The sequence below is a fragment of the Schistocerca piceifrons genome, chromosome 6 (assembly GCF_021461385.2).
Source record: "Schistocerca piceifrons isolate TAMUIC-IGC-003096 chromosome 6, iqSchPice1.1, whole genome shotgun sequence".
Lineage (NCBI taxonomy): Eukaryota > Metazoa > Arthropoda > Insecta > Orthoptera > Acrididae > Schistocerca > Schistocerca piceifrons.
The window spans coordinates 58,120,986-58,145,891 of NC_060143.1; the positions used below are offsets into that span (position 1 = coordinate 58,120,986).

General features: G+C 45.0%; 1 protein-coding gene across 1 annotated transcript in view; it reads right to left on the reverse strand.

Moving 5' to 3' along the window:
* Positions 1–201: 201 nt before the first annotated feature.
* Positions 202–24,906, reverse strand: part of LOC124803141 — a 624,995-nt gene continuing 600,290 nt past the window's right edge. Inside the window, exon 5 of the mRNA XM_047264321.1 lies at positions 202–331. Within this exon, the coding sequence (XP_047120277.1) occupies positions 202–331 (130 nt within the window). The remainder of the gene's footprint in view (positions 332–24,906) is intronic.

Consider the following 24,906-nt stretch of genomic DNA (forward strand, 5'->3'; position numbering starts at 1 on the left):
AGGAGGTATCGGAGAGCCAGGGGCAAGACGCGACCCGGCGTGACGGAGGCCAACGAAGGGCGGGAGGCATGTGGGGGGGGGGGGGGGGGGGTGCGGCTGCATAATTCAGCAGCCGCGCCGAAGTCGCAGCCATCGCCACGCAAACACGGGCCCCGCCCCAGCCGCCCCAGCCGTGGAAATAAATAACGCGCGCAAACGGGATTAATAATGAGACGCGCGACCTCCGGTGCCCAGCGGTGACCCCGGAGGGCACGCGGCCCGCGCCGCCGGCTCGGCCCGCGAGGCCAGCTCTAGAGGCGGAAATGTGATGCGGCGAACCAGCTTCAGGTGCCTGTAACAATGACACACAGTGCTGATAACGCAGCTGACTTAAAAAAAAAATTAAGGTTTCCCAAAAAGGGAAGCACTTCCAGTCTCGAGACACCCGTGTTAAGGGGCTCCGGAACGCCCTATACTTGCAATGTTAAAATAACGCTTATAAATTACATCTTTCCTCACAAAGTATTTGAGGTAGGAAGTTGAACTTTTTACAGATTATTTATTGGAATATGGGCTACAACTTAACACAGGGATTTTACAAAACTTTAGTTCACTTATTAAAGATGATTTTTTTTCAATTGTAATGAAAATTCACAACATTTTTTTGCAATCTTTTATGTATATATTCAAAAATATACAGTTTTTTGGAAAAAGGCTGTGTTAAATTATGCAGAAGGTACTGTGTAGCATTTACTGAAAGTTTGAAACAAATATGTTTGGAAGATCCTTAGAAAACATGTAATTAGTATGAGAAAATAAAAGTTTTGGGAATCGAGCGACAAAGATTGGATTAACTTTTTAGTGCATTCCAGGCCCATAGGATGGATTATCTTCATCCTCTGCAAACTCCTCCTCCAGCTTACTCTTGTTCCTCCTCCTGTTTACTCTTGCTTGTATTTCTAGACTCTTTACAGCCCTGTCTGCAGCCCGAAGACGTTCCTTGTCTAAAGCAAGCATCGCTCGTTGTTGTGTTCGTAGATTTTGCTACCATTTCCTTCAGTTGCAGTTACTGCAACACTGTTCCAAAAGGTGGTCATGTATGAACACTTATCACATTTCAGTTGTATTTCACTAGCAAGTCCTACGTGCTTTATTATGGAGAGTTCCAGACCAACTTCACTACAATGAATACATCTTACACTGTTTGACAAAATTCCTTTGAGAACCGACATATCAAATATTTCATTCACATCCGATTCGCCCATAAAACATTCATAGTTTTCACTCATTGAACCAAGCTTCTTCTGTGAAGTATTTTCTTTCCCACTTTGACTGCTATGGGCAGGTGTACTTGAGAGGATAGGTTCACTCACTTGGTTATCGTCTTTATTGTTTACAGTAATAACACATACCTTTGGCTTTCCAACATTTCTCCTTTTCTTAAAAGCCTTCAGAGGATTTCTAATAACTTTACTTTTACTCATTATTATACTTCAACAAAACAGAGACTCAAGAAACAGAATTAATTACGAATATTTTCGAGATAACGACAGAGTTAATAAACATGAAACAATCGACAATTACACCAGCGATATATATTGAACCATCACAGGTTAGCCACAACACATACTTTATCTCACATCACTAAAATGTACCTGATGAACACGGACGTTAATAATAACACCACTTGACAGCAGTTTAACAGCGCCACAGTGGGTCACGCCTATGTAGAACACATTTCAAAAAAAATTTAAAAATAGTTGTAGTCTTCGGAATTGAATAAATTATATATCTATTAAAAGGTAATAGTCTGCAGATTCAGAAAATCCAAAAAAGTAAAAATTGAACTTTTCATGATTTTGAGCCTTTCCGGAGCCCCTTAATTCTCTTATTACAAGAATTATAGCTGGAATATCACAACCAGTCACAAGTAGCATATAAAAGGCTCAGTCACATTTATCCATTGCCGGTTAGCGAAGGTTTAAAAACCTATCGTCCTGTTATATCAGTAGCAAAAGGTATTCTGAGTGATTCTTATCGGTAAATAACCCCCCCCCCCCCCCCAAAAAATTCCTTAAAGAATCGAACTCCCACGTATAAAACAGTCTGAAAAGTCAAATTGTTTTACAAATTAGTTAACACGTTAAATATTAAAGTTTGTTGGAACTCACGAACACTGAGCGACATGCAAGTCGTTAAAATAGCGTCCAGTATTCATCTTATGGTTGAATCTAACTCTTGTGTCCGGATCTCCTTACGAATAAATTTGCATTTGGATAGGTTTCGCCTTGAGCAAAAAATTTTTTTTCTTCGCTTTACCCACACGTTTCGATCAAGGTACAGCATTATCTATTAAATAGCAGGAAAATTCCTCTTTACTATTTACGCATATAAAAATTTCAGCTTTTATGAAAAGTATTCACAAATATAGAGGGTCTATACAAGGGCGATGTACTTGAGGACAATATTATGGAAATGGAAGAGGATGTAGATGAAGATGAAATGGGAGATACGATACTGCGTGAAGAGTTTGACAGAGCACTGAAAGACCTGAGTCGAAACAAGGCCCCCGGAGTAGACAACATTCCATTGGAACTACTGACGGCCGTGGGAGAGCCAGTCCTCACAAAACTCTACCATCTGGTGAGCAAGATGTATGAAACGGGCGAAATACCCTCAGACTTCAAGAAGAATATAATAATTCCAATCCCAAAGAAAGCAAGTGTTGACAGATGTGAAAATTACAGAACTATCAGTTTAATAAGTCACAGCTGTAAAATACTAACACGAATTCTTTACAGACGAATGGAAAAACTAGTAGAAGCCGACCTCGGGGAAGATCAGTTTGGATTCCGTAGAAACACTGGAACACGTCAGGCAATACTGACCTTACGACTTATCTTACAAGAAAGAGTAAGGAAAGGCAAACCTACGTTTCTAGCATTTGTAGACTTAGAGAAAGCTTTTGACAATGTTGACTGGAATACTCTCTTTCAAATTCTAAAGGTGGCAGGGGTAAAATACAGGGAGCGAAAGGCTATTTACAATTTGTTCAGAAATCAGATGGCAGTTATAAGAGTCGAGGGACATGAAAGGGAAGCAGTGGTTGGGAAGGGAGTAAGACAGGGTTGTAGCCTCTCCCCGATGTTGTTCAATCTGTATATTGAGCAAGCAGTAAAGGAAACAAAAGAAAAATTCGGAGTAGGTATTAAAATTCATGGAGAAAAAATAAAAACATTGAGGTTCGCCGATGACATTGTAATTCTGTCAGATACAGCAAAAGACTTGGAAGAGCAGTTGAATGGAATGGACAGTGTCTTGAAAGGAGGATATAAGATGAACATCAACAAAAGCAAAACAAGGATAATGGAATGTAGTCTAATTAAGTTGGGTGATGCTGAGGGAATTTGATTAGGAAATGAGACACTTAAAGTAGTAAAGGAGTTTTGCTATTTGGGGAGCAAAATAACTGATGATGGTCGAAGTAGAGAGGATATAAAATGTAGACTGGCAATGGCACGGAAAGCGTTTCTGAAGAAGAGAAATTTGTTAACATCGAGTATAGATTTAAGTGTCAGGAAGTCATTTCTGAAAGTATTTGAATGGAGTGCAGCCATGTATAGAAATGAAACATGGGCGATAAATAGTTTGGACAAGAAGAGAATAGAAGCTTTCGAAATGTGGTGCTACAGAAGAATGCTGAAGATTAGATGGGTAGATCACGTAACTAATGAGGAAGTATTGAATAGGATTGGGGAGAAGAGACGTTTGTGGCACAACTTGACCAGAAGAAGGGATCGGTTGGTAGGACATGTTCTGAGACATCAAGGGATCACCAATTTAGTATTGGAGGGCAGCGTGTAGGGTAAAAATCGTAGAGGGAAACCAAGAGATGAATACACTAAGCAGATTCAGAAGGATGTAGGTTGCACTAGGTACTGGGAGATGAAAAAGCTTGCACAGGATAGAGTAGCATGGAGAGCTGCATCAAACCAGTCTCAGGACTGAAGACCACAACAACAACATTCAGAAATTTGAAAAGAGACTAAAAGCTTTTTATACATATCTTGTTACCACAAATTCTGTGTTTTGAGTCCAATTTATGAGCGACACGAAATTATTGTCAAAGCTAAATGAGGGTATTCTGGAGAATTTGCTATTTTTTTAAAAAAAAACTGTTTTTTCACATCTCAGTATATATGACGTGGTATCTCCGGAACCATGTTTCGTAAAATGATTTAATTTTGCACGTACTTCCCGTGGTATACAAGGTCTGCTCAAAAAATTTCGGAACTTGGTCCACAAAATTTTTCTACGCTTACCTTTCACTTATTGTGCATGGTCTCCTTCGTAATATTCTCCTCCACAATCGATGCACCGCCCCCAACGCCGTTTCCACTTCCGGAAGCAGCCTTCATACGCCTCTTGCTGGATCCCACGAAGCGCCGTCTGCAAATTTTCTTTTATCTCGTCTATTGTTGCAAATCTTCGTCTTTTCAATGGGGTTTCAACTTTGGAAATAAAAAATGTTCGCAGAGAACATTTCTGGGGAGCAGGATGAGGCAGCACAGTGATTTTGATATTTGTACAATAGTCACACACCAGCTGGGATGAAAGTGCGGCTGCGTTGTCGTGATACAAGAGCCATGAATTGTCTCGCCAAATTTCAGGCCGTTTGCTTCTCACATTTTGTCGCAGGCGACGCAGCGCGTCCCGATAGTACCATCGATTAACAGTTTGTCTCTGTGGCGCGAATTCGTGATGAACTAACCCTTCGAAGTCAAAGAAAGGTATCAGCTTGGCTTTGATATTTGAATGACCCTACGAACTGCTTTTGGTCTTGGAGAATCTTTCCCGATCCATTGTGAATATTAACCTGGTCTCAACGTCACGACCGTAGACAGACATCTCGTCAGTAGTTATCATTCTCTTAAGGAAAATCTAGTTCTCATTTGCGCGATCCATAAGCTTCATAGATGGCGAGGTGAACGTCTTTCTGGTCTTGACTTATGAGCCGTGGGACTAACTTGGCGGCAACACATTGCATCCCAAGACACTGTGCCAGAATTTCCTGACATGATCCAATTGAAATGTTACATTCTTCTGCAACTGTCGGACAGTCACTCTTCTATTAGCACGCGCAATTTTGTTAACGTTCCTGACATGAGCGATGTCGGTAGATATCGAAGGGCATCCTGAACGAGGGTCATCTGTAACTTCCAGCTGGCCATTTTTAAACTGTGTGAGCCATTCGTAACACCGAGTACGGCTTAAGTACTCATCACCATAGGCTTCCTGCGCCATTTGTTGCGTCTCTGTAAAGATTTTCTTGAGTTTCACACAAAATTTAATGCAGACGCGTTGCTCTTCTGACTCTTTCGTCTCGATATTTGCAAACTATGCGACACAACGAAACTTCCTGGCAGATTAAAACTATGTGCCCTACCGAGACTCGAACTCGGGACCTTTGCCTTTCCCGGGCAAGTGCTCTACCAACTGAGCTACCGAAGGTCCCGAGTTCGAGTCTCGGTAGGGCACACAGTTTTAATCTGCCAAGAAGTTTCATATCAGCGCACACTCCGCTGCAGAGTGAAAATCTCCTTCTATCCGACACAACGTTTTACACAATGCAGCACTGAACAATAACTAACAGACATACAACAATGAAACTTCCGACAGTTTCACATTAATCACAAGCGTGTGTAGGAATGCCAACCGCATTTCGCTCCAACTCACCCAAAACACAATTGACGCGAAATTACGAATGTTCCGGAATTTTTTGAACATACCTAGTACGTGGACAATGTCTGCAAAATGTGTTACACGTAGTGTTCGTAGTATAGAACTAAAAAATTAAAACGCCATTACTGCATGAACAGCTAACATGTAACAATCAGTAACCTTTTATATCTTTTTTTTGTGGGGCAGGCGGGGAGCACGGGCGGTATAAGCAAGAAAAAGTTTCGAGGTGGTTTCGAATTTTATTGGATGTCGTTAGGTGCTCTCGTTTTCGAATATTGGATGAATATAATCTAGCACTGCACTGCCTCAACACACACCCACATGTCCTAACTGGAATACTTGGATCACTGTGTTAAATTCTTAACTTAAGATGATACTTCTGAACGGTTAGATTACGGCAGCATTTTGAATTTTTAAATTCGGTCAGTAATTGTATGAAATAGTGAAAACAAAATTTTTGTGGCGCCTGGAAACCGTTAGCTAGGCAACCTGCAACTGGTAGAAAATTTCTTTTATAGCCGTTTCATAATATAGGTTCACTGATAGAAACCTATTTTTAGTGTGAACCTGTTAAATTGACTTAAGAGGTAGCAAGTTTTCCATGAACGCAGGTGTCTTCCAGCACAAGCTGAAAATGAACTTCTCAAAAATCGGGGAAGAGAGGAGCACTTTGAGGGGGCGCACTGTTAATGGAAGCAGGCAATAGTGTATGAGCGTGTTTTATCATGCACAGATGTAGAATTCTCACTAAACATTTTTGGGTTAACATGCACATGTTCGATGGGCAAATACCTCAGTAGTAGTAACCGGTTTTCGATTGCATCGGATTTTTTCCACGCCATTTTAATCTAACTATGAAAGCAGCTCTAAATATTAGGTTTCTGAAATAAATGATTTTCGATTTTCATTCCCATTATTTGCTGTAATAAACGTACAAGCCGAACAAAGATTGAAACATCCAAGATACACAGAATCAAAACATTAAATTAAATAGGGAAATGAAAGGAAGCTTAGTCCGTCTACTGTTCGCTGCTTTTGTCGAAAAATTGTAAGTGCTTGAATATCACAAAAAACATCAGTATTCTAATTTTTTGAAACTCTGCTCTAAAATCATGTTGTAACTGGGGATCGCACCGCTGTTGTGGCATTACGAATAAAATTTTCAAAGGCTACATGCAGATAAAGGCATATTATATAGCCAAAGGAAGTTGCTCAGCTATTTCCTATTTTTATTGTATACTATAAGTGAGTTGTTGTTAAGTTTTTAGTCTATTACTCTTACAATAATTTCCATACTTTATTATTTCATCGAAATGACAAGCAAATATTCAATCTTTTGCAGCAAATGGAACTTTGTACTTCATTGCTACGTCACTTCACAAAAATATTTCCAGACTAGGGTTGATTCTATTCTGCAGTACAACGGATGTCCGGCGACGACGGCGAGAAACTGCCGTATAGACCAGGTGGGAAGAGGTCTTGCTCGCTGCACGTACATGCATACCTTAAGCCACAACACACGGCATCAGGGACATTATTCTGTACGAGTTCTTATGCCACATGTTTTTTGCGCGTTTCGGTCGGAATTGCTATCAAAACGTCACTGATAGCTTTCCCCATTTTCTATAATAACGCTGTAGTTTAAACCAATGAAAATTTTACGTATAACACTACTTTTTTAGAAAAAGGTTGAGAGGTGGCATGAGCCCCATCTCATATTTCTATCTTACGATTTTCGTCTCTAATTGCATGCGGTGAAAAGTTGCTATTCCTTCCCAGGGGGCTTCCCACGCAGCGTCTCTCGTCACCCGGGTGGTCCGGTGACAGGCGGGCTCTGCTGATCTGGAAAGGGTTAAGCCGACGGGTGTGAGGAAGTCGAGAGAATGCTTTGCAGATGCCGACATTGTCAAAATACACGCCCAGAGGGGTCTGAAGTAGCGGCTGGGCTAGAGGTTCCGTTACTTCGCAGAATCTTAGCGAAAACACTTTCTGGCGGGCTACCAGCGAGGCGTGGGAATGACTTGTGTACCCAGGCAGTTGCGGCGGGAAAATTCCCGCGCTTTCTGCAAAATAGTAACTGTGATTGGCTTGCTCAGGGCATAGCTCCGTGACGTAGCAAAATCAGCGCAGAAATTGGCGCCAAGGATCTCCATTGGTGGAATGGGAGTGCTCCGGCAATGGAGTGGAATTTTCTGCCGGTTTTCGAGTGGCTGATTGGAACGTTTAACCACAGCCACTATCGTGGGGGCGGGAATGTTGTGTGTTCGGCCTGTATGGGTGCTCTAGTAGTCGGCTCTCGCCTTTCGGTCGAGGACGTCGAAGCAACCAGCCATCGCCTCCGGTACACCAGATCGTGTTCTGGCAGTTAGGAAGATAGTTTGGTAATGTATGTCCGCAGCACCGGCAGATAGGGATTTTCCTAGGTGATAATCAGAGCTCAGCAGAGCGCGCCTGTTCTTTTTCTAAGTTTGTTCTGTCTTGAGTAGTAGCAATTAATGTTGGGTTAGCTGTGTGTCTCTCTTAAGATTTGAGTGGCAAGGAATTGGCTCCACATACCACTTCGTCATAAACCTCACAATCTAGTTTAGGGACAACTTCACCTTCACAGCGTTTGAGTATCCAATTTGATGTATTATAAATGTTTCATGTGTTTTTGTTTATTATTTTGTGTTTAGTCTTAATAAATCGTATTGTTATTTTGGACAGAACTTTCATTCTGTTAATCGGTAGAGCAACCCATCATTTCTCACTACGTTAATGTAACCTTCCTTTATTTAACTTATTTATCAAATTAAATTATTGCAGGCGCCAAACTCTTTTCTACTCCACTTGCGGGGTTGATTACAGTCAGTTCACGTATATTTTTTAATCCTTGTGCAACAGCAAAAGTCGGAGTTAGAATAGGGGGGGCTTAGAGCATCATTCACATATGTAGATTCTAGAATTTAGTGTTAAATACACTGCTAGCCCCGGCACCTCGCAAGGTGTACTCAATAACGAAAAATTTTGGCAGTGCTGCCATTTAGATTTTTTGCGCGGTTATTAGTACAAAATTAAAAAAAAACCTGTTATAAGTGAGACCAAACAAGCACCGAAAAATACCGTTATTCAGACGCGGTATCGGTTTCAATCGGCCGGTTTCTCCGGTGCCTGGTAGCTAGCTGGTGGCGGTGTCTGATGAATGTAAACTCAAGCCAATAAATTAAATCCTGTTCTGAGGAAACTCAAGATGTAGTGTTTCTTGTGACTTTTTCCATTCTGACTTTGTACTGTTATCCTGTTTTGAGTTTAGTGGAAATTTTCAGTGAACGTTATTAAGAACCACTTGAAGGTGGCAGCAGTGCAGACCACACTTTCCTGTCCAGTTGTCGGATCTCGGAATCTTTCTGAAAGTGGTAAATTTGTATGTTTACTAGCAGTGGTAATTTTGACCCTGTTTTGTGACTCAAGGTGACGCTGGCAACGATTACTCAGACTTTTTTTACTGTTGTGGTAGTGAAGAGATTCACTGCATGCATGAAGGCACGACAGGTTGGAATGTGAGCTCGTACCACCTACTTCTTTGTAAACCTGACTCCGTGTTGTAAGCATTTAAATTTCATTTTGTCTTCTCCTCCCCTGGGTGCTACACTTTTCTGGTTTGCCAGTGTGTGCCAAAACATACAAACTACGCCCCAACAGGCCTCTGAAGGCCCATCGGTGCCGACCGACCGCCGTGTCTTCCACGGCTGATAGGTGTCAGTGGATGCATATATAGAAGGGGATGTGGTCACAGCCTTTGTCAGCTTTCGTGACCTGAGCCGGTACCCTTTAATCAAAGAGCTCGTCGATTGGCCTTTTAGCCGGCCCGGGTGGCCGCGCGGTTCTAGGCGCTACAGTCTGGAACTGCGCGACCGCTACGGTCGCAGGTCCGAATCCTGCCTCGGGCATGGAAGTGTGTGAAGTCCTTAGGTTAGTTAGGTTAAAGCAGTTCTAAGTTCTAGGGGACTGATGACCTTAGAAGTTTAGTCCCATAGTCCTCAGAGCCATTTGAATTATTTGGTTGGCTTCTTAAGGGCTGACTGCTCTCCGCTTCTGACAGCGTTCAGCAGACCCCGACGGCTACCCATCCAAGCGCTAGCCAAGACCGACAGTGCTCAACTTCGGTTGGCTGACAGGAACCGGTTTACGACTGCGGCAAGACCGTTGGCCAAAAATATGTAAGCTTGTCCTATTAAAACATTTTTTTGGGATGTGTGGGTGTTTCATGTAGCTCATGACCCCGCCCCTTCGGATCCGCGCCTGAGGTTAGTAATTACTTTTCTCCAGACTGACAATCCATTTTCGAGCATATGAGGATATGAACTTTTTGTTCTTAGTCTTGTCGCGAATCATCTCCCGAGGTCTGTCCTGTTAGTTTATATTTCACTCTGCGCATTACCCCCCCCCCCCCCCCCCCCCCCACACACACACACACACACAGAGAGAGAGAGAGAGAGAGAGAGAGAGAGAGAGAGAGAGAGAGAGAAGAGAATATCAGCGACTATTTGTTGATGTACTTTCGTTCTGCGTGGTTATTTTAGAGCCGGGAACGCTGTTACAGTGGGGCTCTCTATCGCAGCCGACATCATTGACGCGCCGCGGCGCAGAGTGACACAGACGGGACAGCGGAGGGAAGGGAAGGAGGGAAGGGATAACAAATTTGTAATGCGGCGAGCGCAGCGCAGTGCTGCGCCGGCGGCGACCGCACGCACGCCTCTATTTATTCCGGCTTTTGGGGCTGCGTTGCGCTGCGCTGCGCGGCGCGGCGCTGTTTTATCTGCGGCGCAGCCACGAGCAGACCGGAGCAGAGCGAAACTGGATCCCTGGCCTGGGCAGCCCATGCCATGCGCCTGCCGTGGGCGTAATCTGGCCTGGCCGGGCCGCGCCGCGCCAGCCGCCACGGCCGGTTTATATTTTACGGAAATAATTGTGTGCGCGCGCGCCGCAGCGGCAGCGGCGATGGGCGGCGGGGGCGGCGGTCGGGGGTGGGGGGCGGGGGGCGGCGCCGGCCCCCGGCTGGCAGCGCGGGGTCAGCCGAGGCCAGGCCGCGCCGAGCGCTACGAGCCGCTAAAACACCGCCAGCCACCACCGGCTACCTGCCGCCTGCTGCAGTGCCGCACCGCGCAAACGTAAACAAGCCACCACGCCACTGGCTGGCGGGCCGCCGGTTCGGCTCCCGGCTCTTCCCGGAACAAGCTGGCCGCCACCCCGTGTAACAATATACAGCACCGCACAAACTGTGCTGTTCCACCGCAACGTACACTGAAGTAAAGAAAGTCGCGGAACAGCGATATGCACATATGCAGATGGCGTTAGTATCGCGCACACATATTATAAAAGGGCGGTGCATTGGCGAAGCTGCCGTTTGCACTCAGGTCATTCACGAAAGGTTGCCGACGTGATTCAAGCCACTCGAGGGGAATTAACAGATTTTGAAAGCGGAATGGAACTTGGAGCTGCACGCATGGGAAATTCCTTTTCGGAAATTGTTACGAAGTTCAATTTCTACATCTACATCCATACTCCGCAAGCCACCTAACCGGTGTGTGGCGGAGGGTACCTTGACTACCTCAATCGCTTTTCCCTTCTATTCCAGTCTCGTGTTGTTCGTGGAAAGAAAGATTGTCGGTATGCCTCTGTGTGGCCTCTAATCTTTCTGATTTTGTCCTCATGGTCTCTTCGCGAGATATACGTAGGAGGGAGCAATATACTGCTTGACTCCTCGTCGAGGGTATGTTCTCGAAACTTCAACAAAAGTCCGTATGGACCTACTGACCGTCTCTCTTGCAGAGTCTTCCACTGGAGTTTGTCTATCATCTCCGTAACGCTCTCGCGATTACTCAATGATCCTGTAACGAAGCGCGCTGCTCTCCGTTGTATCTTCTCTATCTCTTCTATCAACCCTATCTGGTACGGATCCCACACCGGTGAGCAGCATTCAAGCAGTGGGCGAGCAAGTGTACTGTGTAACCTACTTTCTTTGTTTTGGGACTGCATTTCCTTAGGATTCTTCCAATGAATCTCAGTCTGGCAGCTGCTTTACCGACGATTAATTTTATATGGTCATTCCATTTTTAACCACTCCTAATGCCTCTTCCCAGATAGTTTATGGAATTAACTGCTTCCAGTTGCTGACCTGCTATATTGTAGCTAACTGGTAAAGGATCTTTCTTTCTATGTATTCGCAGCACATTACACTTGTCTACATTGAGATTCAATTACCATTCCCTGTACCATGCGTCAATTCGCTGCAGATCCTCCTGCATTTCAGTACAATTTTCCATTGTTACAACCTCTCGATGTACCACAGCATCATCCGCAAAAAGCCTCAGCGAACTTCCGATGTTATCCACAAGATCATTTATATATATTGTGAATAGAAACGGTCCTACGACACTCTCCTGCGGCACACCTGAAATCACTCGTACTTCGGAAGACTTCTCTCTATTGAGAATGACATGCTGCATTCTGTTATCTAGGAACTCTTCAATCCAATCACACAATTGGTCTGATAGTCCATATGCTCTTACTTTGTTCATTAAACGACTGTGGGGAACTGTATCAAACGCCTTGCGGAAGTCAAGAAACACGGCATCTACCTGGAAACCAGTGTCTATGGCCCTCTGAGTCTCGTGGACGAATAGCGCGAGCTGGGTTTCACACTATCGTCTTTTTCGAAACCCATGCTGATTCCTACAGAGTAGATTTCTAGTCTCCAGAAAAGTCTTTATAGTCTAACATAATACGTGTTCCAAAATTCTACAACTGATCGACATTAGAGATATAGGTCTATAGTTCTGAACATCTGTTCGACGTCCCTTCTTGAAAATGGGGATGACCTGTGTCCTTTTCCTATCTTTTGGAACGCTATGCTCTTCTAGAGACCTACGGTACACCGCTGCAAGAAGGGGGCAAGTTCCTTCACGTACTCTGTGTAAAATCGAACTGGTATTCCATCAGGTCCAACGGCCTTTCCTCTTTTGAGCGATTTTAATTGTTTTTCTATCCCTCTGTCATCTATTTCGATATCTACCATTTCGTCATCTGTGCCACAGTCTAAAGAAGGAACTACAGTGCAGTATTCCGATATCCACAATATCAAGAGTGTGTCGAGAATACCAACATCGTTGCATTACATCTCACCACCGACAAAACAGTGCCAGACGGCCTTTACTTAACGACCGAGAACAGCGGTGGTTTCGTGGAGCTGTCAGTGCTAACAGACAAGCAACAATGCGTTAACAAACCACAGAAATCAGTGTGGGGCGTACGACGAACGTATCCTTTAGGACAGTGCGGCAAAACACAGCGTTAATGCCCTATGGCAGCAGACAAACGACACGAGTACCTTTGCTAACAGCACGACATCGCCTGAAACCCCTAAACTGCGCCCGTGACTGTCGGTTGGACGCTAGACGACTGAAAAACGATAGCCTTATCAGATTGGTACCGATTCCAGTTTGCAAGAGCTGGTGGTAGGCTTCGAGTGTGGCGCAGACCCCACGAAGCCATGGACTCCAGTTGGCGACAATGCACTGTGCAAGCTGGTGGCGGCTTCATAATAGTGTAGGCTGTGTATGTACTTGGTTTGGACTGGCTGCTCTGGCCAAAGTGAACCAGTCATTGATTGCTAATGGTTATGTTCGGCTACTTCGAGACCATTTACAGACGTTCATGAACTTCATGTTCCCTAACGTGTCACCGAGCCACAATTGTTCACGACTAGTTTGAAGAACGCTATGGACAATTGGACCAAACGATTTGGCCACCCAGACCGCCCGGACATTATCGAGAGGTCATTTTGTGCACACAATCCTGCACCGTCAACACTTAGGCAATTATTTAGGGCTATAGAGGCAGCATGGCTCCGTAGGTCTGCAGAGGACTCCCAACGACTTGTTGAGCTCGTGCACGTCGAGTAACTGCACTACACCGGGCAAAAGGTGGCACGACACGGTCAGCAGGTATCCCATGACTTTTGTCACCTGAGTGTATAAGGGCAGTCAGCGGAAGAAGAGAGGCTGCAAAGGGTGACTCACAGTTCCACATATCGTAACGCAACTGCAACTGACAGTATTCTGAGGGGCACGTAGTGTATTATATGAATAATGTTCTGAACACTGAGGTCAACCGAGATACAGAAACAAGTGAGGTTTTTTTTAATGGAACTATATACAGGGTGTTTAAAAAATGACCGGTATATTTGAAACGTTAATAAAAACTAAACGAGCAGCGATAGAAATACACCGTTTGTTGCAATATGGTTGGGACAACAGTACATTTTCAGGCAGACAAACTTTCGAAATTACAGTAGTTACAATTTTCAACAACAGATGGCGCTGCGGTCTGGGAAACTCTATAGTACGATATTTTCCACATATCCACCATGCGTAGCAATAATATGGCGTAGTCTCTGAATGAAATTACCCGAAACCTTTGACAACGTGTCTGGCGGAATGGCTTCACATGCAGATGAGATGTACTGCTTCAGCTGTTCAATTGTTTCCGGATTCTGGCGGTACACCTGGTCTTTCAAGTGTCCCCACAGAAAGAAGTCACAGGGGTTCATGTCTGGCGAATAGGGAGGCCAATCCTCGCCACCTCCTGTATGTTTCGGATAGCCCAAAGCAATCACACGATCATCGAAATATTCATTCAGGAAATTAAACACGTCGGCCGTGCGATGTGGCCGGGCACCATCTTGCATAAACCACGAGGTGTTCGCAGTGTCGTCTGAGACAGTTTGTACCGCCACAAATTCACGAAGAATGTCCAGATAGCGTGATGCAGTAATCGTTTCGGATCTGAAAAATGGGCCAATGATTCCTTTGGAAGAAATGGCGGCCCAGACCAGTACTTTTTGAGGATGCAGGGACGATGGGACTGCAACATGGGGCTTTTCGGTTCCCCATATGCGCCAGTTCTGTTTATTGACGAAGCCGTCCAGGTAAAAATGAGCTTCGTCAGTAAACCAAATGCTGCCCACATGCATATCGCCGTCATCAATCCTGTGCACTATATCGTTAGCGAATGTCTCTCGTGCAGCAATGGTAGCGGCGCTGAGGGGTTGCCGCGTTTGAATTTTGTATGGACAGAGGTGTAAACTCTGGCGCATGAGACGATACGTGGACGTTGGCGTCATTTGAACTGCAGCTGCAACACGGCGAACGGAAACCCGAGGCCGCTGTTGGATCACCTGCTGCACTAGCTGCGCGTTGCCCTCTGTGGTTGCCGTACGCGGTCGCCCTACCTTTCCAGCACGTTCATCCGTCACGTTCCCAGTCCGTTGAAATTTTTCAAACAGATCCTTTATTGTATCGCTTTTCGGTCCTTTGGTTACATTAAACCTCCCTTGAAAACTTCGTCTTGTTGCAACAACACTGTGTTCTAGGCGGTGGAATTCCAACACCAGAAAAATCCTCTGTTCTAAGGAATAAACCATGTTGTCTACAGCACACGTGCACGTTGTGAACAGCACACGCTTACAGCAGAAAGACGACGTACAGAATGGCGCACCCACAGACTGCGGTGTCTTCTATATCTTTCACATCACTTGCAGCGCCATCTGTTGTTGAAAATTGTAAACTGTAATTTCGAAAGTTTGTCCGCCTGAAAATGTACTGTTGTCCCAAGCATATTGCAACAAACGGTGTATTTCTATCGCTGCACGTTTAGTTTTTATTGCTGTTTCAAATATACCGGTCATTTTTGAAACACCCTGTACCTTTTCTGTTAGGCTTTCGGGACGACAGTTATGACGATACGAATGTCAGGACAGTGAACACCCAGTCCCCGAGAGGAGAAAATCTCCGACTCAGCTCGGAATCGAACCGGGGTTCTTTCGCTTGTGAATCCACCGCGCCGACCGCGCAGCTACGCGAGGTGGAATAACTGTATATTTTCCGTTACTGCATTCAACAGCTCTGGAAAAGGCAGTTATCACTGTGATACAGCGCTTGTTAGTATTGGCGTTGACACCTTCAGCAAAAGAGTCCGAGAAATACGCTAAAATTGGAAAGCAATGCGGTCAGTGTCAGTCATTGTGGTGTAAACAACGCCGAGCAGAATTCAGATGCCAAGCTCCGTAGTTATATGCAGCAAGACAGGCTTTCGCTACTGAGATAAGACCTCGTTTCCAATACGACACAGATACAGGGTCAGCTATGGATATTGAACTACGGCGTGTTCTAGCTTCTGGCACATCAGATGGGGCTTAAAAAGTCTGTTTCAAACGTGCGTACCTTTTCCAGGTTTTTTCTGGAAACAACTACAGTTTCTTCAGGCAGTTTACCACTACCGTTTCGACGGAATTTTTTTGACATTCGCCTTATAAAAGCAGCATGTGTAACTTCTCCTCATTGGTGTAGATGTCGCTATGCATATGTGATAAAGCAGAAATGACCTGCCGATGGACAACACAGTTCATACTAGTTCTGCAGTGCAGAGAAGTGAACAGTCGAAAGACTTTATACAACGACGTAGCCTGGCATTAGCGTGTTTTCAAGTTCAAAATATTTCTGGGATTCTTCTGCGAAGAGTTTCAATTTCAAAATTATCAAGGCTTGTATCACAGTATTTATCTTTTCAAGCCCTTCCAGATGCCATTAAAAAAAGTACATCATTCTATATCTCGATCGATACAAGATTTGAGATCCTTTATTACGTAGCAAAATAGGTGCCCCTTAGCGTGCTATCATTTGCCGAAAAACTCGTGTCGATATCTGGATCGCCGGCCGGAGTGGCCGAGCGGTTCTAGGCGCTACAGTCTGGAACTTCGCGACCGCTGCGGTCACAGGTTCGAATCCTGCCTCGGGCATGGATGTGTGTGATGTCCTTAGGTTAGTTAGGTTTAAGTAGTTCTAAGTTCTAGGGGACTGATGACCTCAGAAGTTAAGTCCCATAGTGTTCAGAGCCATTTGATATCTGGATCCGTTCGCAAAATAAAAGGGGTGTTACGTCTTACGTGCGCATGGGGATGACGTTGGTAACGGAGATCGGTGTGCATAAAAGTGTCCTCTTTTGGGAATCAGGAAAAAACAGCGCGAACGTTCACATCTGTGACACTTGTCTGTTACATCATTGATGGCTGCAATGTTTGTGTTTATAAAGTGCCCACATCTTCGCTGTATAATGCTCTCGAGGGCTGAAACGACGGGTTCTCGCTATCTGTCATATCCTGGAAGTCTGAATCTTTCCTGGAGGCGGGCCCGGATAGTCAAAGTCGTAAGGTATGTGCTCGTAATAAGCGAGAAATTCGCGTTCGAGCCTGTCCGGCACAATCTGTCATGCGTCGCACGCATCGTCGCATAGTGCTAATGTATTTTGTAATGTTTACCACAGCTGTAATAGTCAGTGAGAGTGGTGTGTTCCTTCAGACGAGCATGCATGTCTGAAGGCCATACTGTTGTGAAGTTAGACACACTCAATACAGGCAGACATTGTAACCATAAATGATGAATCCATGCATCAACGAACTAAAATGACGATATATAATATTTGTCTCCCTGTGCGGGAATCTCTAATTGTGCTAGCATAAGGGTTGTGACTATGTGACACATGTATGTTTGGATCGGCCCTGGATGCGGGCTTGCATAGCCAAAGTGGTTAAGGCGACCAGATATTTCAGCACTATACATTTTGAGAGCACTTGCCCGCATTTTGTCAATTACATCAATGGTGACGAGAGTATACGAGAGCATACTCTTAAAAAACACTGAGCAGATTTATTTGGTAAATGCTGATAGGGCTCAAGAAATGTGAGCAAACCTGCTGGATAATGAAGCTGCATTATTAACACAGGAAAAAGTAATAAATAAGAGCGAGATAACGATGAATATAAAGGGGAAGGGAAACAGAACGAAGTGGTATCACATTACAGCGGCTTGATTTGACCGGACTGCTGTTAGGTTTGGGTCTGAACCGAGAAATCTCGTTACAACGCAATAGGTCGTTTGCAAACTCAGCTGAAGACACACACATGAGATAGTTGGTGTGTACCGGGAACTGTCAAATAGCACAATTATTTTCCATGTTTTACGTTTATAACTTAGCGGTTGATATAATTGCCATTTCATGCTTTTCTTGGCTGATGTGGTTGTCTATGACGAAATTATATTCGACAAGAAATGTTGTTATGTCCAATCACATCACGACAAATACTCAACCTGGTACCGAAACTGGTATTTAGCATTCGATGTAAATAAATGTGAAGTTGTACACTTAACAAAACTTAAAAATTGCAGTAGGCTTTGACTTTACGAATGGTGACTCACAACTAGAGCCACTGTTTTGTAACTGGCAGTGTGACATTTTGACTCTTGATTGTCCGTGACAGTAGCGAAAAATGTAGCTATATGTCTATGAATGTTACCAATCATATACTATGATTTACATGTTTTTACTGGTAAAAGTGTGTTAAGAATACGCATTTTTGGCTTTTGCACATCACCTGGTGCCTTATTGCGTTTAACGTCAAGACAAAAAACTTTCTTGCTCTGTAAAGTAAAATAAAATCTGAATAAACTTGACCTACTGCAACTGCCTGTTTACTGTTGGCTTCTATAATATATCAAGTTAGGGCATATTTCATTATATAGTGCATACATATGTTTTGTTTTTACGTTAAGCGTAATTAGACGCCAGATGACGGACGAAGCGCTGAATACACAATCCAGTGATCATAGTACGCGTGAATTAATACAATATTACGTGACTGGTTGCTGTCATAGACAGTCATTTTCATCATACATAAACCTGTTAATACTCGAGCGGTTCTAGGAGCTTCAGTCCGGAACCGCACGACTGCACCGAGCGAGGTGGCGCAGTGGTTGGACACTGGACTCGCATTCGGGAGGACGACGGTTCAATCCCGCGTCCGGCCATCCAGATTTAGGTTTTCCGTGATTTCCCTAAATCACTCCAGGCAAATGCCGGGATGGTTCCTCTGAAAGGGCACGGCCGACTTCCTTCCCCATCCTTCCCGAATCCGATGAGACCGATGACCACGCTGTCTGGTCTCCTTCCCCAAACCAACCAACCAACCGCACGACTGCTACGGTCGCAGGTTCGAATCCTGCCTCGGGCATGGATGTGTGTGATGTCCTTAGGTTAGTTAGGTTTAAGTAGTTCTACGTTCAAGCGGACTTATGACCTCAGATGGTAAGTCCTATAGTGCTCGAGCCTTTTTTTTTGTTATAATCGCTGCATGCTTTTTTCTTGCGGGTGGCAGTAGGTACAGGTTAAAGACGTGCCGTTTGCGAGCGCTTTCTAGTTGGTAGACACTTTGTGTCGATGCCACGGTCTGGAGTGTACTGTTCCGACTTGCTCCAATTGTCTAATTGTCCTGGTAAAAATTGCGATTTTGTGACTCACTTTTTTCGATAAGGTATTTTTCTTGTAGCACCCTATGTATTTCTCTGGTACTTGTCCATTATGGAAGCCCAAGGTCCACTTGAAGTATTTGTTTTGTAGCGTCTGTGACGTTAGTGTTGTCAGCTGTGTTCCGTGCTTCATTACCGTATGATATGGTGGGTTTAACGATTGCTTCATAGAGTTTTGTTGACGGGATGGGGTCTTTGCTGACGAACAGCGGTATTAACGCCCACCTAATTTGTGTTGCTTTTTTCTTTTTCGTGACGTGGGTGGTAAAAGAAGTCCTAGCCGAACTGCAAGGTGTTGTGTTTGCCCTTAACCAGAGAATCCCGATGTCATAATAACGCTAATACCGTATCTAGTATTGGTCGTTTCTTGGAAAACAGTACTGTTGCTGCTTTAGTACGGTCAATGTTAATTTTGTTCTGCAGTGCCCAAGATCCAAGCGTGTCGGCCTGTCTTTGTCCGCCGGCCGGCGTGGCCAAGCGGTTCTAGGCGCTGCAGTGTGGAACCGCGCGACCGCTACGGTCCCAGGTTCGAATCCTGCCTCGGGCATGGATGTGTGTGATGTCATTAGGTTAGTTAGGTTTCAGTAGTTCTAAGTTGTAGGGGACTCATGACCTCAGAAGTTAAGTCCCATAGAGCTCAGAGCCATTTGAACCATTTTTGTTTTAGTCCCAGTTGGTGGGCTAAGTGAATCAATATGCTCTTCGTGTTCTAGCATGTGACTTCTACCGCTTTGTCTGGCGATTAAGTATTTTTTGAGTCGCCGGTACAGTTTCACCTAAAGTTCTTTACAATGAAACCAGGTGTGGTGCAATAAACGCAGAGCTGTGCCGGTTTTTATGAATATTCGCACCGAAACTGCGTGGCAGATTAAAACTGTGTGCCAAACCAGAAATCTAAGGTGAAGGTTTTGCCACTCGCTGAGACGTAGTCTACCACTTAAAGTATACGAGCACGACTCACGTCACATCTTCACAGGCTTACTTCCGTCAGTACCTCATCTCCTATCTTCCGAATCTCATAAGAGATCTCCTGCGAATTTTGGAGGACCAGCACTCCTGGAAGAGGTTACATTATTCAGGTGAGGAGGAATAAACTGATAAAGGTTCTTTACAGTATTTAGTGCAGCTGGCGCTGTCGTCCGCTGCTGCCCCTCCCCCCCCTCCCCTCTCGCCCCCGCCTTCTTCCACCGCTCAGTCGGCGCCAGTGACGCCTGGACTGAGCGCCGCTCGCGTCCTCACTCTTACACTCACAGCACAGACTGCCAGACGTCGAGTGTGAGTTGGGCAGAGCGCAGGGCGGCAAGAACCGCGAGGTAGGCACAGCCGGTCCGTCGGCCGGCAGGTCTACCAGCAGGGTCCGGCCCTGGCCGGCCAAGTTTGGCGGCGGCGGCAGGGCGGTGTGCCCCTAATTCCACTGCAGCCCCAGCCCCACCCCTTTCCCTCCCCCCTGCAGCCCCCTGATGGGCAACCCATCCCCTCACCCCCTTCCCTGCGCAGCAAGCTCTTTCCCCCTGGCGGGCTTCTTTTTTTACCCCTTTTCCGGGCCGGGGCCGGGGCCGGCTCCCCGTGGCACTAATCTCAACCGCCCCGTCTCGTGCCGTCCCACCAGGCCTGCAGCCCCCGCAACCCACCCCCGAGCGCCACACCCCCAGCGCCGACGCCGAGGCCGCCGCCGCCGCCCCCGCCGCTCCACCCTCGCTCAGCGACGCCGCCGCCGGCGAGGAGGCGTCTGCGTCCCCCCTTCCCCCCCCCCTCCCCCTCCCCAGCCCCGGAGGTCGCCGTTGCCAGATACGACGCCCACGCTACCGTTCTGCCCGAAATTTCTCGGGCCCCAGACGGGGCTGGCAGCGCTACTAAAAATTCAATACCTGTTGGGAAAACGTTACGGGATCCCGTCTGAAATGTTGTCCGATAACATTCACCGATCTGCAGTCCTATCTCGGAGTGGGCTTCTTTAAAACATCGGGAGTTGAAGAGATCGGCGCTTTAAAATAGCCACTCGAAAAACAAAAAAGTCTTTACACTGCGGTTCAATAACTGCTGTAGCTGAAAAGCCTACATTCCCCATAAATAGTGATTCCTTACCTGCGATACTAAGTTGTATTTCAAAAATGAAGGCTGCTGTCGTCTCTCAAAGTGACTTCGAAAATAGTGTCAGGACCCTTTAGGATCGAGATTTTAAACGTGGTTGAAGAACCTGGAGTCATTGCTCTCAAATAAAGAGCCAGTGGTTGGAAATGAATACTTCAGGCAATAAGCGAGATCTTGAATGAGCATTATGTACGACACATGGGATTGTTTTATAGCAAACAATTGAATCCCAAGCCAACGTTCGCAGCGCTACCTCAAGAAACTGTTGTCCAAACAAGTGCTTTTATTCCTGTGTACGACAGCACAATTGTCATGTCGTCACCACATTATTTTCTAATTGAATAAAAGAACATTGAATCACATGACAAAGCTGAATCAACTGAAAGTACTTCATCACAGTAAGTGATACCATACACAAGCGTAAATTGCCTTTATTGCTGCACACCAAAAAATTACAGTTTTCAGAATATACAGATCCGTTATCAAATGCATACCATCGAGTTTAATAAAGACAGAAGAACATACAATACCATTTTTCATAATAAAATGCAATTTGCCATTACTCAGGTTCCTGTTGTAGGTTACTGTGTACAGATTAACTTATCGTAGCTCGCGTTCACAATCATGTAACATTCTTCAAATATCATAATTATCGCTTTTGACTGTAAAATTACTTATTTATAAATTTGACTATTAATTTCGACCGTGTAGTCATTATCAAGCGGACTACAGAGAATTACAAAGACGTAGCGTACATACGGAATGACACTTTCGTCATGCCGTGCATAAAATAAAACCGCAAAAAAATAACATACCATTCACATGTCAAAACCTTAAAAAATATGTGACATGCATAAACGTCATCATCGCGTCCGTATTTGAGTATTTAAGTGCAAGAATACGTCTATATTAATCGAGAACGAGACTACGTACCTCGTGAAAATGGTCTGAACCGTACATGCTGATAGCACTGCAATAACACCATGTACAATTTGTGCCCTTTTTATGATCTACAATGCTTCGTCCACGATTAATGTAGACCCATTGTTGCACTTAAACACCTAAATATGGACGTGATGACGACATCGATACAAGTCGGATGTTTTTTAAGGTTTGGACATGTGTGGAAGCACAATGTGAGTAATATTTCATTATGCAATATAACTGCTATAAGCATGGGATGATGTGTCATTATGTTTGTACTCTATGCTTTTGCAATTTGCATTATTCCACTTGACATTGCAGTAGAGGAAAATGGTTTTATAGTGAAAGGCGACTTTCAAGTCCTTTAAAAAATGACTGTTTACAGCTTATATACAGGGCATCCTAAACGTCTTTCGACTATATGCAATACATCCTCTGTAACAGGTAAGGGATAAAGGATGGGACGTTGATGTCTCTTTCTTCGCGTTTATTCTGCAAGTACGGGTTCTAGTGTTTTACTATATCCCATCCATATCGCTCTGTTGTTGGTACACTCATGTTTTAAGTCAACGTCGGACTTGATGCCGGTGCACTGCTAAATTGGTCGTCCACTGGAGTTTTTGCCTCATTTACCAGCGGAAACCGGCTCCCCTCACTTTATGCGTAATTGAAGCGACGCCATAACTTCGTCTAACGTCCTCGTTTCTAATGTGGTGGTATCAAGTCAGTCTAAGATTCCATCGAAGCATCTATATTTCCTCACTATCTGTATTATTTTGAACGTGAAGATTTGGAACAGTTTTGATCTGAGTCTTCTGAAATGGCCGGCCGCGGTGGTCGAGCGGTTCTATGCGCTTCAGTCCGGAACCGCGCAACTGCTACGGTGGCAGGTTCGAATCCTGCCTTGGGCATGGATGTGTGTGATGTCCTTAGGTTAGTTAGGTTTAAGTAGTTCTAAGTTCTAGGGGACTGATGACCTCAGAAGTTAAGTCCCATAGTGCTCAGAGCCATCTTCTGAAATGCTCCCCTTAATCATATCAAATTATGGGTAATTCATTTTCCGGTAAGTTAAGTATCGAAGTTATTCAGCTGTCCTAGTAACGTGTTTTTATTTCGATCTCTTAGGTCTATTCTCAGGATTTGTGATTCATGTTCTTACTTATACTAGAAAACCTAATCACAATTACGTATACCTTAAGCCAATGTACATTAAGTCAGCTGCGTAACACTTTTAGAGAAAACTGTGTACTGGCTGAGTAAAATACTAAATGCTGACCTGGAAGTCAGCTCACACATGATGTCGAGCTACGTACATACTCTGCCTGACAATAGTAGTAAACTGAAGTTAAAATCATCTGGGTTATTAGGCCGCGTCATGTTTCTTCTAAAATGATCGACGTTTCGACCCCTCTACTGGGATCTTCCTCAGTATCTTCTGGTGTCCACTACTGCTAGAACACTGTGTTCTAGCAGTAGTGGACACCAGAAGATACTGAGGAAGATCTCAGCAGAGGGGTCGAAACGTCGATCGTTTTGGAAGAAACATGACGCGGCCTAAGAACCCAGAAGATTTTAACTTCAGTGACAACGGCTACGAAAGCCTGCAGACTTAAAATTAAAGTAAAGCACGCACAAGACGTGGTCGGATGTCAATGTAATTTCATACACGTCCACACCATCTGCGGGCATGTAAATCATTAAAGTTCCAATTTTTTGTGGCCGCAAGAACGGCCACAAGAATTGTTTGGAGTTTTTCGTGTTTACTGGTGTTACCAGGCCTGGTAGGTTGTATAAAAGACGCGGACAGTATCTGATATTGAGCGGTGATTGCGAAGAACATGTAAGTGCCACGTACTTGTGTGAGACTATGTTATCAGCACCTGACAGAGTTCGAAAAGAGCCTCATCTTGGCTCTCCATGTGACCGGATGGTCGAGTCGTGAAACACTCGGATTTGTGGGGCAATCGCATGTCACAATTGCCCAATGTTGGACAGCACTGGAACGTAAAGGTTTTAATATTCGTCGTCAAGGTTCCATCGACGACGTCTGACCATCACAAGGCAGGATTGTCACTCTGCACGCTGAGCCTATCGTAACGCATTCCCATCTGCGTCTGCCATCCGAGAGTAATGGACACCCCGCAACATTATGTATAATCCCGCACCATTGCTCGTCGACTAGCAGCAGCTGAACTGGGGAATTACTGTCCTCTGTGTAGGCTGCCGTTAACACCAAACACAAACAGCTGCATTTGGATTGGTGTCGTGACCGGGAAGCATAGACTGCTGATGCACTGCGTCGCATTGCGTTCGGCGATCAAATGGTTCAAATGGCTCTGAGCACTACGGAACAACTTAGAACTACTTAAACCTAACTAACCTAAGGACATCACACGCATCCATGCCCGAGGCAGGATTCGAACCAGCGACCGTAGCGGTCGCGCGGTTCCAGACTGCAGCGCCTATAACCGCTCGGCCACTCCGGCCAGCGTTCGGCGATCAATCGCGCTTCTGCGCTATCCCGGATGACCAACATCGGTGAGTATGGCGCCGACCTGGGAAGAGGAAGCCGTCCCATTCTTCCAGTTTCGGAGAAGGACACCGGTGTTACTCGTAGCGTCATGGTATGAGGAGCCATCGGCTATGATTCCAGGTCCAGTAGCTATTGAGGAAACTCTGACGACACAACGTTACAACAGCGAATCATGCGTCCTCATGAGTCACCTGTCATGCGGCAGTATCGTGGTGCTATTTGTCAACAAAACAATGT